General features: G+C 37.6%; 1 protein-coding gene across 2 annotated transcripts in view; it reads left to right on the forward strand.

The window, feature by feature from the left end:
* Positions 1 to 13,807, forward strand: part of UBR1 (ubiquitin protein ligase E3 component n-recognin 1) — a 154,627-nt gene that overhangs the window by 22,264 nt on the left and 118,556 nt on the right. For both annotated transcript variants that reach the window (XM_003266785.3, XM_030814218.1), the window contains exons 4-6: positions 4,506 to 4,616; positions 8,657 to 8,787; positions 11,531 to 11,669. In XM_003266785.3, coding sequence (XP_003266833.1) covers positions 4,506 to 4,616; positions 8,657 to 8,787; positions 11,531 to 11,669 — 381 coding nt within the window. The remainder of the gene's footprint in view (positions 1 to 4,505; positions 4,617 to 8,656; positions 8,788 to 11,530; positions 11,670 to 13,807) is intronic.

Raw genomic sequence — 13,807 nt, forward strand, 5'->3', positions numbered from 1 at the left:
TTGTGATCCACCCGCCTCGGCCTCCCGAAGTGCTGGGATTACAGGCGTGAGCCACCGTGCTTGGCCAGGAACTCTTACAACTCTTGGAAATGCAATATGGTATAACTACTTCAGAAGATAATTCAACAGTTTTTTACAGAAGTAAACATACTTTTATCATATGATCCAACAACAGCACTCCTTGGTATTTACACAAATGAATTGAAAACTTATGTCCATACAAAAAAACTGCACACAAAATTTTTTTTTTTTTTTGAGATGGAGTGTGGCTCTGTTGCCCATGCTGGAGTGCAGTGGCACAATCTTGGCTCACTGTAACCTCCACCTCCTGGGTTCATGCATTTCTCCTGCCTCAGCCTCCCAGGTAGCTGGGTTTACAGACATGTACCACCATGCCCAGCTAATGTTTGTATTTTTAGTAGAGACGGGGTTTCACCATGTTAGGCTGGTCTCAAACTCCTGACCTCAAGTGATCCACCCACCTCGGCCTCCCAAATTGCTGGGATTACAGGTGTGAGCCACTGTGCCCGGCCAGTGAATGTTTTATAGCAGCTTTCTTCATATTTCCCAAAAGTTGGAAGCAACCAAGATGTCCTTCAATAGGTGAATGGAAAAACTGTGGTACATACATACAATGGAATATTGCTTAGTGCTATAAAGAAAGGAGCTATCAAGTCATGAAAACACATGGTGAGACCAATACATATTGATAAATGAAAGCAACAATTCTGAAAAGGCTACATACTGTATGATTCCAACTGTATGACATTTTAGAAAAGACAAAACTGTAGAGGCAAAAAAAAATCAGTGGTTGCTAGTGGCTGGGGGATGATGGTGGAAGGGAATGATAAACCACAGCCTGTGGGTCAAATCTGGCTCACTATTTTTGTATGGCCTCAAACAGCTGAGAATGTTTTTATATTTTTAGATGGTTAGTTTAAAAAAATGTTTCATGATACATTAAAATTATATGGAATTAAAATTTCAGTGCCTGTAAATAAAGTTTTATTGCAGCAAAGCCATGCTTATTCACTTTTGTATTATCTGTGGCTGCTTCTGCAATACAGCAGTAGCACTGAGTAATTTGACAGAGGCTATGTGGCCTGCAAAACCTAAAATATTTATTGTTTGGTTCTTTATACAGAAAGTTTACTGATTCTTGCTCAAATAGACACCTCAAGAAGGGCACATGTGTAGTGTTCCCTGAGTCCTGACGTGTTCAAAATCAGACCTTTATAGCTTGGCTGGAAATAATATCCTCAGTTTGCGTTTTCTTTACTTAAAAATACTACTCTGCTATTGTCTTGTTTCATATGTTGTTACTGAGAAGTCTAATGCCAGTCTGATTTTCTTGTCATTATGATATCTCATCTTTTTGCCTGAATACCCTCAGGACTTTTATTTATTTATTTATTTATTTATTTATTTATTTATGAGATGGAGTCTTGCCTTGTCGCCCAGGCTGGAGTGCAGTGGCGCGATCTCGACTCACTGCAAGCTCCACCTCCCGGGTTCACGCCATTCTCCTGCCTCAGCCTCCGGAGTAGCTGGGACTATAGGCGCCCACCATCATGCCTGGCTAATTTTTTTTTTGTATTTTTAGTAGAGACGGGGTTTCGCTGTGTTAGCCAGGATGGTCTCGATCTCCTGACCTCGTGATCCGCCCGCCTCGGCCTCCCAAAGTGCTGGAATTACAGGTGTGAGCCACCATTCCTGGCCACCCTCAGGACTTTTATCTTTAAAGTCAAATAGTTTTACTAGGATGTATTTTGGAGCTGATTAGTCACTCAAGAATTCATGGGCCCTTTTAGTGTACAGATTCAGGTGTTCTTTTATTTCCAGAAAGTTTTCTTAGTTTATAGTCTTATTTTTAATTTGTTTTTAAATTTTAATTTAATTCGATTTTTTTTTGAGGTTTCACTGTGTTGCCCAGGTTGGTCTCAAACTTCTGGACTAAAACAGCTCTCCTGCCTCGGCCTCCCACGGTGTAGGATTACAGGCATGAGCCACTGTGCCTGGTCTATGGTTTTAAATGTTAGCTGTGTTCCGTTGTTTTGATTTCCTTCTTCAGTGACTCCAGTTAGAGTGGCTTTCTTATGCCTATTCCCCATTTCAATGACTTTCTCCCTGATCCTACTTTTTACTTCATCTCATTTTCATTCTCTTGTATTCCTGCTTTGCTTCAATGTTATTCATTAACTTTTCATTTGAGTCTATATTCTGGACACTTTGTAATCTAAAATTCATTTCTGGTATGATTTTCTCATCTTCTTGTATTTTTTTTCCTGAGTTCAATTAAGTCTCATTTATTCCTGCTTTTTTGTCCATTTCTGTTTTTAGTTTTTGTATTACTTACTACAGGTGCATGCCACCACACCTGGCTAATTTTTAAATTTTCTATAGAAATGGGATCTTGCTGTATTGCTCAGGCTGATCTCAAACTCTTGGCCTTTAGTGATCCTCCCGCTTCAACCTCCCAAAGCATTGGGATTACAGGCATGAGCCACTGTGCCTGGCCAGTTTTTCTATTTCTGATAAAAGGTGTTTTAATCTGATTCAAGTCATAATCACCAAATGCTTGTTTGACTCTATGTAATTGAGTTTGGAGCATTGTGTTATAGTTTTCTTCAGCTTTGTGATTGGGTTTTGACTCTTACTTGCATTTTTGCCCCTCCCCCTTTTAATTTTTACATGTTTATGTGAATATGGGCTGCTTTTTCTGTTCTTTCTCATTTCATGCTCAAGGGTCACAAGTGCTCTCTTCTGTCAGTTCTTCCATTTTCTGTGTAATTTCTTTTTTTGTTGATGATATTAGTGGTGGTGATGTGAAGGGAGGGTTTGGCATGTCTTGTTTCTCTCATTTCTATAGAATTTTCCCTTATATCCCTTTTTCCTTCATTGCCACATCTTTAGGGGTTTCCACTTTGTAAAAATGTATCTGACTTTCTTCCAAAAATACTGCTTCTCTGAGGTTGCCACCTCTGGTCCTGCTTACTTTCCTTGTGAATCAAGTCCCAACTCATGTTCAGGTTTCATCCCTTAGCATTGGGCTTTCTCTTTTGGGGGTGATTTTTTTTCTGTGTTTCAGTGTTTCTTCTAAGTCTTCTGCACCTCTGCACTTTTTCATGGAGTCTTTTAAGCTCCCTTCTCTTGCTATCTGCACCCACAGGCTTGAAGGGATAGGCAATGGGAATTCTTTTGGAGTATGTCATATGAACGTTGTGGAATTTTTTTTTTCTTTTTTTTTTTTATTATAATTTAGGTTTTAGGGTACATGTGCACAATGTGCAGGTTTGTTACCTATGTATCCATGTGCCATGTTGATTTCCTGTACCCATTAACTTGTCATTTAGCATTAGGTATATCTCCTAATGCTGTCCCTCCCCCCTCCCCCCATCCCACAACAGTCCCCGGAGTGTGATGTTCCCCTTCCTGTGTCCATGAGTTCTCATTGTTCAATTCCCACCTATGAGTGAGAACATGCGGTGTTTGGTTTTTTGTCCTTGCGATAGTTTACTAAGAATGATGTGGTATTTTTTTTGTTGTTCTCCTAGTAAATGCTGAAAGTATGGATAATGTGTGGTTTTAGTGTTCTCCTTATTCTTTTTATGTTTTGGAGGAAGTTTTGGGGAAGATTCAATATCAGGTTGTTGCCATCATCCTCTACCTGAGGTAGTATATTTTGGATAATTTTTTTTCAGCAACACTGAAAGGATAAAGTTTATAAATAAGTTTTAGTTGTTATGGGACATTAGTGTAAATTAAAATACTTTATACATTTCTTAAGTACTATGTAATCATCATAATGAGTTTTTTTAAGTTTGTTTAATTAAAAAAATCTTATCAGGCTGGGCATGGTGGCTTATGCCTATAATCCCAGCACTTTGGCAGGCTGAGGTGAGCGGATTACCTGAGGTCGGGAGTTTGAGACCAGCCTGACCAACACAGAGAAACCCTGTCTCTACTAAAATTACAAAATTAGCCAGGCGTGGTGGTGCATGCCTGTAGTCCCAGCTCCTTGGGAGGCTGAGTCAGGAGAATTGCTTGAACCCGGGAGGCAGAGGTTGTGGTGAGCCAAGATCGTGCCATTGCACTCCAGCCTGGGCAACAAGAGCGAAATTCCATCTCAAAAAAAAAAAAATCTTATCATTCAAAAATTCTAGAGTTGTACAGATTATTTTCGCACACTTAGCAATCTATTCTTCTCCATTAGTCAAAATTTAAACAACTGTTATTTGAAAATTAGAGTTATGTTTCAAAAGCTTATCAATTTAGGCAGTTCATTTTTGTTATGATGAAGTATTCAGAATTTGGAAGTTTTTGGTTTGTTGGTTTGTTTTTTAGGTAACTAATCAAAAATGGTTTTTGTTACATCCAGTTAATATTACATTGAACTCAATTAAGGTTGGAGTATTGGTGAGCATTTATTATTTGAGTCATCTTTATCATTCTTCATGCTTAGTAAAATGTTTGAAATCATGACAGACTAATTTTTCCTTTATCAGATGCATACTTCTACTGGAGGAGGGTTCTGTGACTGTGGAGACACAGAGGCATGGAAAACTGGCCCTTTTTGTGTAAATCATGAACCTGGAAGAGCAGGTACTATAAAAGAGGTAAGAATGCTATTTTGTTAAAAATTGTTAACTATTTTAAGTTTGCTGAAATTAGATAAGAATAAATGTTATGTGTATAGATTCCAGTTAGAACCCTGATATTTTTTTCCTCATATTTAGGTGTAAGGAGGTTTTTTTTCCAGCTCCAAAGAAGTTAAGGATTTGGTAATGTCTCTAAAGAGAGAATGAATTTATAATGAAAAGATGAATTCAGAATATGTTTTGTTAAGCAATCAACTTGATACATAAGAGTACACAGGTCGGGCGCTATGGCTCACGCCTGTGATCCCAGCACTTTGGGAGGCTGAGACGGGCGGATCACCTGAGGTCAGGAGTTTGAGACCAGCCTGGCCAACATGATGAAACCCTGTCTCTACTAAAAATACAAAAATTAGCCAGGTGTGGTGGCACACACCTGTAATCCCAGCTACTTGGGGGGACTGAGGCACGAGAATCACTTGAACCTGGGAGGCGGAGGTTGCAGTGAGCCAATATCATGCCACTGCACTCCATCCTGGGCGACAGAGTGAGACTCTATCTCAAAAATGAAAATAGTACACAACATATAAGCCTAAATGAACAAAAGGAAGTAATTATTGATAGATAAGAGTAGCATATAGTGAATTAGAAGAGTAGAGCTGATATATAAATTCAGTAATTGCTTTTCTTAAAGAAAATGTCAATTAGATTAAATAGATACATCCCAGTCAAGGAAATAAAGAAGTTTGAGCAAGCCCAGATATAGACAATTAGAAATGAGAATAGGGAAATAACGATAGAATCACAGATACAGAAGGAATCACGAGGATTATAAAATACTCTTTTAATGATTTTGTGCAATTACACTTGAAAATGGATTATCTTATCAGATAGTATAGAGTGCAATATTTTTATTGGAAAGCAGAGAGAAAACTTGGTCAGTTACATTGAAGAAATTCAGAAAATTGTCACAAGAAAATACTTGCGCCAGAATGCCATGTTCAGAAGTTTTACAGATGAATGATTTCACAACTTCGAGGAATAAATAGTTTTTCGCTCTTTAAACTGTTGTGGATATCCCTAAAGCAGCAAACACCTGTAGGGCACATATGTTGATCTTTGAAGTACCATTCTGCTCTTACAGCAATAACACTTGTCAGAAATACCTGGTTCCAGGTCTGGGTCAGGGAAGGTATAAGGCAAGCTCATGCAAAAGAACGTAGGACCCAGCTTGAAAAGGTTCACATTGACCTTACTTGGATAATTGAAGCATCAAAAGAAAAAACAATAAATAACCAATATAATTGATTGAATCACATTGAATATATAAAAATCCGTGAGTTCCTAATGAAACCTAAATGAGAGCTAGATGAAGTAAAACCTGTTTGTCACAATGACAAGTAGCTGTACTATCAATTTCTTACTATTAAAGTTGGCAAAGGGAATGAAGTAAGCACTTATCCTGCCTTTTCAATAAGAATTGTATTTCATGGTAACCAAGTATCTCTAGTTCATTAGGAAAAGCTTTTCTTTCTAGAGAAATGCTAGCTAATAGACAAGGAATGATAGAACTAGAAAAATCAACATTTTGTCAACCCCAAGGAAATATTTGATTCAGACAAGGATGCTAAAATTCTTAAGACTTAGGTTGATGAGGAACAATATTTACATTTACATACTTCTAAATTATTGATTATTTGCTAGTCATAAGGGGAAAAAACCGAGACTTTACAATGGGGTTATCATACTGTCATCACCTGAAATCAGTCATTAATATTAACATCATCATTAATAATGAAGTGATATGGCATAATAAGCCTTTTTTTTTTTTTTTTTTTGAGACAGAGTCGCCCAGGCCGGAGTGCAGTGGTGTGATCTCGGCTCATTGTAACCTCTACCTCCTGGGTTCAAGCAGTTCTCATGTCTCAGCTTCCTGAGTAGCTGGGATTATAGGCATACGCCACCACATCCGGCTAATTTTATATTTTTAGTAGAGATGGAGTTTCATCGTGTTGGCCAGGCCGATTCGAACTCCTGGATTCAAGTGATTCACCTGCCTTGGCCTCCCAAAGTGCTGGGATTACAGGTGTGAGCCACCACCCCCTGCCAGCATAATAAGCTTTTCATGTGATATGCAATGAAGTACATAGTTTTAACATTTGAAAACTAGTCAATGTAATACACCATATAAATATAATAAAAACCACATTATCATCTCAGTAGATGTAGCAAAAACATTTGACAAAATCCAGTACCCTTTCATGATAAAAATATTTCAACAAACTTAGAAGGGAACTTCCTCAACCTGATAAAGGACATCTATGAGAAACTCACAGTTAATATCATAGTTAATGCTGAAACAGTGGATGTTTTCCCCCTGAAGTCAGAAACAAGACAAGGATGTCTGCTTTTGCCATATCTGTTCAATATTGTATTGGAGGTTCTACCAAGGAATTTAGGGAAGAAAAGTAGTAAAAGGCATCCACGTTGGAAAGGGAGAAGTAAAACTAGCTCTGTTTGCAGAGGACATGATTTTGTTGATACTAGTCTGTTTTATCAATTACAACCATAAAATATACATATCTTTGGCCATAAAATACACACAACTGGTGGCTCACGCCTGTAATCCCAGCACTTTGGGAGACTCAGGCAGGAGGCTTATTTGATACCAGGAGTTAGAGACCAACCTGGGCAACAGTGATTTTGTATATGAAAAATCCTAAAGAATCCATAAAGAGTCATTTTTTATTCTATTTATATGGTGTATTACATTGATTGATTTTTAGATGTTAAAACTATGTACTTCATTTTATATCGTATGAAAAGCTTATTATGTTGGCTGGGTGCAGTGGCTCATGCCTGTAATCCCAGCACTTTGGGAGGCTGAAGTGGGTGGATCACTTGAGGCCAGGAGACCCCATCTCTACAAAAATTTAAAAATTAGCTAGGTGTGGTAGCACATGCCTATAGTCCTAGTTACTCAGGAGGCTGAGGTGGGAGGGAAATACAAGTAATTTTTTTAACATTATCTTGTATCCTGCAATCTTGCTGATCTTTTTACATTATTTTTTACATCTTGGCCAATATTTGTTGTTTTCTGCATTTTTTGTTATGGCCACCTAGGTAGTTGTGAAGTGGTATCTCATTGTGATTTGGGTTTGCATTCCCTAATGGCTTATGATATGGAGCATTCAAATGGATTTTATAACTGATTGGCTTGAACAAGCTTTTTATTAATGTTTTGTAATGAAAAGAACATTGCTTTTTTGTGGGAGTCAAAAGACCCAGATTTTAGTCATGTTTCTGCTGTTTGTAAGCTCTGTGATCTTAGATGGGTTCCTTATCTTTTTTTTTTTATGGTTAAGCACGTGACGTTGATTTATCATCTTAACTGTTTTTAAAAATATAGTTCAGTAGTGTAGGTATAGAGTTCAGTAGTATTAAGTATATTCACATTGTTGTGTAACAGATCTTAAGAACTTTTTCATCTTGTGACACTGAAACTCTATACCCACTAAACAACCTTCTGCCTACCCTCAGCCTTTGTCAACCACCTTTCTACTGCTTCTATGTTTATGACTACTTTAGATACTTCATATGAGCAGAATCATATAGTATTTGTCCCTCTGTGACTGGCTGGGTTCCATTTCTTTTCAATGTCATTAATACCTGTTCTGCCTTAGAGAGAGCCACGAGGATCTGGGGAAACAAGTCGTGAGAAAAGTCTTTGTAAGCTATAAGGGATAAACAGTTGTTACGTGATATCATCATAATTAGCTACTCAGAAAGGCAGGTAGGAGCATTCATAAGAGAGTATATCACTAATGGGGAGACTCCATGGTTCTGCCTCCTTTCTGTCATCAGTAACACCAACTTGGCCACAAGGGATTAAGCTAAACTGATCTAAATATATAGCAACCCTCTTGAGCTCAACTTGAATTCATTCCTGGACGATGTTGTAATGAATTCAGCAAAGTGATTATTTTAACTTAATATTACCTTCCTTATCCATTTATTTGTATACAATCTTGACTAGTATGTTTTTCTCGGCTTTTTTATAGAATTCACGCTGTCCGTTGAATGAAGAGGTAATTGCCCAAGCCAGGAAAATATTTCCTTCAGTGATAAAATACGTCGTAGAAATGACTATATGGGAAGAGGAAAAAGAACTGCCTCCTGAACTCCAGATAAGGTGGGGAAAACTGTCAAACGGAACAAGTTTTAGTGATGGTTATTTGTATTGCAAAATGTGTGTTTGATAATTGTTTTTGTTATTTACTGCCTAATTATCATTATGAAAAATTCTTAGTGACTTACCTCTTGAGAATACTTCAAAATGTCCGTTTGTGTGAGCTACTTTGCTAGGCACCATCCAGAAGCTAAGGCAAAAGAGTAGTTTATCAGGAGCTTTGAATTTTTAGGAAAAAAAAAATCAACATTTTTAGGGTCTTGTTCTAAATGATTTATAAGGACCTAGCAGCCTCTCATCCCACTAGGTAAGTAAATTGCCCAGTTTGATCCTGGCCTGGACTAATGTCCAGTTTCCTCAGGAGGTTCGTTAACAAAGATAGGGACTTTGGAACAGTGTATCTCCCTTTAGCCCAGGTTTTTAGCTCTTGTCCTGATCAAGGAAAGTTTGATGGGAATGAGGAAATGGCCCTTTTCCCTGTGCCTTGGTGGTGTCTAGGATTATTGAAATTATAGGGATGTAGCTTTTTTTTTTTTTTAGCTAGAACTCAGCAATTTCTGGTAGCCATAAGTCTTTCAGTGACAGTAATATTTGCTCTTAATTTACAAATGCAAAGAGGAATTCTGGACCTGATATGAAGATAACTTTGAGTTGTGTGAGAATTTTTCTACCTGTGTAATATTAGGATTTTCACAAAATTGCAGCCCAAATCTAGTCATTCTTTGAGTTTACTGGCTATTTTCATTTGTTTTGTTTTAAAGGGAGAAAGAAGTAAGAATTCTAATCAATAGAGACATTAAATGTACTATTTTGACTCTTATTAGGCTAAAAACCACTTGTAGAAATAAATGTCATGACAAACTGCATCCACGAATATGTTAATTTCCAACAGGTGTTAATGTCAGTTAAATCTTTTAAGTCACTTTATGTTGGTAAACATAATATGAGCCATCTGCCCATAAAAAAACAAGGATTGCTTGAGTGCCATTGTGTACGTGGGTAGCACGGGTCTTTGGGTTCACACATCTGAGTTCTAGGCCCTCTCACTGCCTGTTGGCATTGTGACCATCACATATTGGCCTTTTAACCCCTTTAGGTCTCTGTTTTCTAAAACATAAGAGGGCTGAGAAAATATGCACCTCAGAGTTTTGAGGATCAGTTGAGTGCATTGTGAAAGTATATTATATATCGTTTAAAACTGGGAACATAGGCTGGGTGCGGTGGCTCATGCCTGTAATCCCAGCACTTTGGGAGGCCAGGGCGGGTGGATCACGAGGTCAGGATATCGAGACCATCCTGGCTAGCATGGTGAAACCCTGTCTCTACTAAAAATACAAAAATTAGCTGAGCATGGTGGCGGCCGCCTCTGGTCCCAGCTGCTTGGGAGGCTGAGGCACGAGAATGGCGTGAACCTGGGAGGCGGAGCTTGCAGTGAGCCAAGATTGCGCCACTGCACTCCAGCCTGGGCAACAGAGCAAGACCGTCTCAAAAAAAAAAAAAAAAAAAAAATACTGAACATGTATGTAGCCTGTGGCAGCTGTTTTTACATATCTTGTGAGATCCTCATAACACTCTTGAATGTAGATATTATGTTCTTTCTGGAGATGAAAAAGCACGGTCATCTCAGCAAGATTAAAAGATTAGGTGACCTGTCTAAGGTCCTGTTGCCAAAATGGCAGTGCTGGCGCTTAAGTCTATACTGTATACTTTTTAAAACTAACTTAAATATACATTAATACCAGTATCACTTAAATAGAAGGTAAAAAACAAAAATAAATTCAATAAAAACTAAATGTTAATAAAATCTGTTTATCATTGCTTGCTTCAAGGTTCTAAGCCTGAGGCCTGTCTCCTTTTGTCAGAATAGGAGATAAGCAAGAGTTAAGGGTAGTATTAAAAACATACAGTCAGGCCGAGACAGGCAGATAACCTGAGGTTAGGAGTTCGAGACCAGCTTGGCCAACATGGTGAAACCCTGTCTCTACTAAAAATACAAAAATTAGCCAGGTGTGGTGGTGGGCATCTGTAATCCCAGCTACTCAGGAGGCTGAGACAGGAGAATCGCTTAAACCCGGGAGACGGAGGTTGCAGTGAGCTAAGATTGCGCCACTGTACACCAGCCTGGGTGACAGAGTGAGATTCCATCTAAAACAAAACAAAACAAAACAAAACAAAAATCAAAAACATACGGTCACCGAACTGAGACTTTTGAAAGTAATATGAAAAATTGGGGGAAAAACATGGAAAAGGGAACATTTTTATCAGTTTTAAAAAGTGATGGCACTATACCACTTAAAATCAAATTCTGGGCTGGGTGTGGTGGCTCACGCTTATAATCCTGGCACTTTGGGAGGTCGAAACAGGTGGATTGCTTGAGCTCAGGAGTTTGCAACCAGCCTGGAGAAAATGGCGAAGCATCTCTACAAAAAATACAAAAGTTAGCTGGGTGTGGTGACACGTGCCTGCAGTCTCAGATACTTAGGAGGCTGAGGTGGGAGGATTGCTTGAGCCTGGAAGGGAGTGGTTGCAGTGAGTCAAGTTTGCGTCACTGTACTCCAGCCTGGGTGACAGAGTGAGACCCTGTTTCAAAAAAAAAAAAAAAAAAATCAAACTCTATATTACTTTTATGGTGTTACTTTCCCACAGGTTAGAAACTACACAGATGTTATATATTAATTTTTTTTTTTTTTTTTACTTTTCCTTTATTTGTTGTAGTATCCAAATACATATGTTTTTTTTCTAACAGGGAGAAAAATGAAAGATACTATTGTGTCCTTTTCAATGATGAACACCATTCATATGACCACGTCATATACAGCCTACAAAGAGCTCTTGACTGTGAGCTCGCAGAGGCCCAGTTGCATACCACTGCCATAGACAAAGAGGTTTGTGGTCTCCTTTTGAATTATGTTTCTGTTTTCTATCAACTTCCTGGCAGCCAGGTGTTGACTGAGCCTTTGCTCAGTATTGTGCTAGGTCTGACCATCCTCTCCATTTATTCCTTACATCCTAGGTAAATTGGTTAGAACTTCAGTTTTGTGTGTGTATCATAATTTTAAATAACTATTTATAACTTTCATCTTTTATTTTAAATAATTAGAAAGTTACTGAATTTATTTGGCAAAGCGTAGGTAAGAATGTCATCTCAACTTTAGTCTGGTCCTATAATTATTTATTGAATGAATGAATAAGTGTATGAATTATGAAAAGTTGATCATTTCTGAGGTCTTAACATGATTTATTTAAATTATTTTTAGAGTAATATAAATTCTATGGCTCAGTTTATTTAACATCCATCTAGAGCAAAATGGGTTCTTCAAGTAATATAAGTATATAAAAGGAATATTAACTTCATCCCTGCCCTTGGGTGCAGTATAATCTAGAGTAAGAAATAGCATGACATTAGTCATTTAAGTTTTTCATTTTTAATGTACTTTTTAAAAACACATGGTTTAATATAGAATTAGAATAGGTGGTTAACTTTCTGTGTGTTTCGTGTGTATAGCTTATGTGATCGCAAATTATTAATGAAAGAGCAAATAAAGTCAAAAAAACAAAAGGGTACGAACAGCTAATAATAGCTAACATTTACAAAGTATTTACATATGTCAAACATGGTATACTTTATATGTAATATCTCATTTAAGCCCCTATAGCCATAAGTCAACTCTTTGATACTCATATTATTATCTCTATTTCATAAACCTGTGTTTATACCTGGAAAACTAAGAGGATCAATATCTTCGCACACCAGTAACCCATTCTGAATACATAAGAATTCTGGTTAGAATGGCATTCTTCAAAGTTTAATGTTCACATGAATAGATCTTGTTAAAAATGCAGATTCTAGGGGCCAGGTGCTGTGGCTCATGACTGTACTTCTAGCACTTTGGGAGGCTGAGGTAGGAGGATCGCTTGAGGCCAGGAGTTTGAGACCAGCCTGGCCAACATAGAGAGACTCTGTCTCTACAAAAAAACTAAAACAAAACAAAATGCAAATTCTGATTCGCTATGGGGTATGCAGTTCAGTTCTTCATTTCTAACAAGTTCCCATTCACAGTTGCTACAGAGAGAATAAAATACCTAGGAATACAGCTAAGAAGGGAAGTGAAGGACCTCTTCAAGGGGAACTACAAACCACTGCTCAACAGGACACGAACAAATGGGAAAAAACATTCCATCTTCATGGATGGGAAGAATCACCATTGTGAAAATGACCATACTGCCTAAAGTAATTTATAGGTTCAATGTTATTCCCATTAAACTACCATTAATGTTCTTCACAGAATTAGAAAAAACTATTTAAAAATTCAAATGGAACCAAAAAAGAGCCTAAATAGCCAATATAATCCTAAGCAAAAAGAACAAAGCTGGAGACATCATGCTATCCTACTTTATACTACTAGTCTGTAGTAACCAAAACAGCATGGTACTGGTACAAAAGCAGACACATAGACCAATGGAACATAATAGAGAACTCAGAAATAAGACCACACACCTAGAACCATCTGATTATTGACAAACATGACAAAAACAAGCAATGGGGAAAGGATTCCCTATTCAATAAATGGTGCTAGGATAACTGGCTAGCCATATGCAGAAAATTGAAACTGGACCCCTTCCCTATACCTTATACAAAAATTAACTGAAGATAGATTAAAGACTTAAAGGTAAAACCCCAAACTATAAAACCCTAGAAAAAAATCTAGGCAGTACCATTCAGGACAAAGGCATGGGCAAAGATTCCATGACAAAAACACCGAAAGCAATTGCAACAAAATAAAAAATTAGCAAATGGGATCTAATTAAACTAAACAGCTTCTGCATAGCAAAAGAAACTATCATCAGAGTGAACAACCTACAGAATAAGAGAAGATTTTTGCAATTTGTCCATCTGATGAAGGTTTAGTACCCAGTCTACAAGGAACTTAAATTTACAAGAAAAAAACCAACAACCTCACCAAAAAGTAGGCAAAAGACATGAACAGACACTTCTCAAAAGAAGACATACATGTAGCCATCA

This window comes from Nomascus leucogenys, chromosome 6 (genome assembly GCF_006542625.1).
Source record: "Nomascus leucogenys isolate Asia chromosome 6, Asia_NLE_v1, whole genome shotgun sequence".
NCBI lineage: Eukaryota > Metazoa > Chordata > Mammalia > Primates > Hylobatidae > Nomascus > Nomascus leucogenys.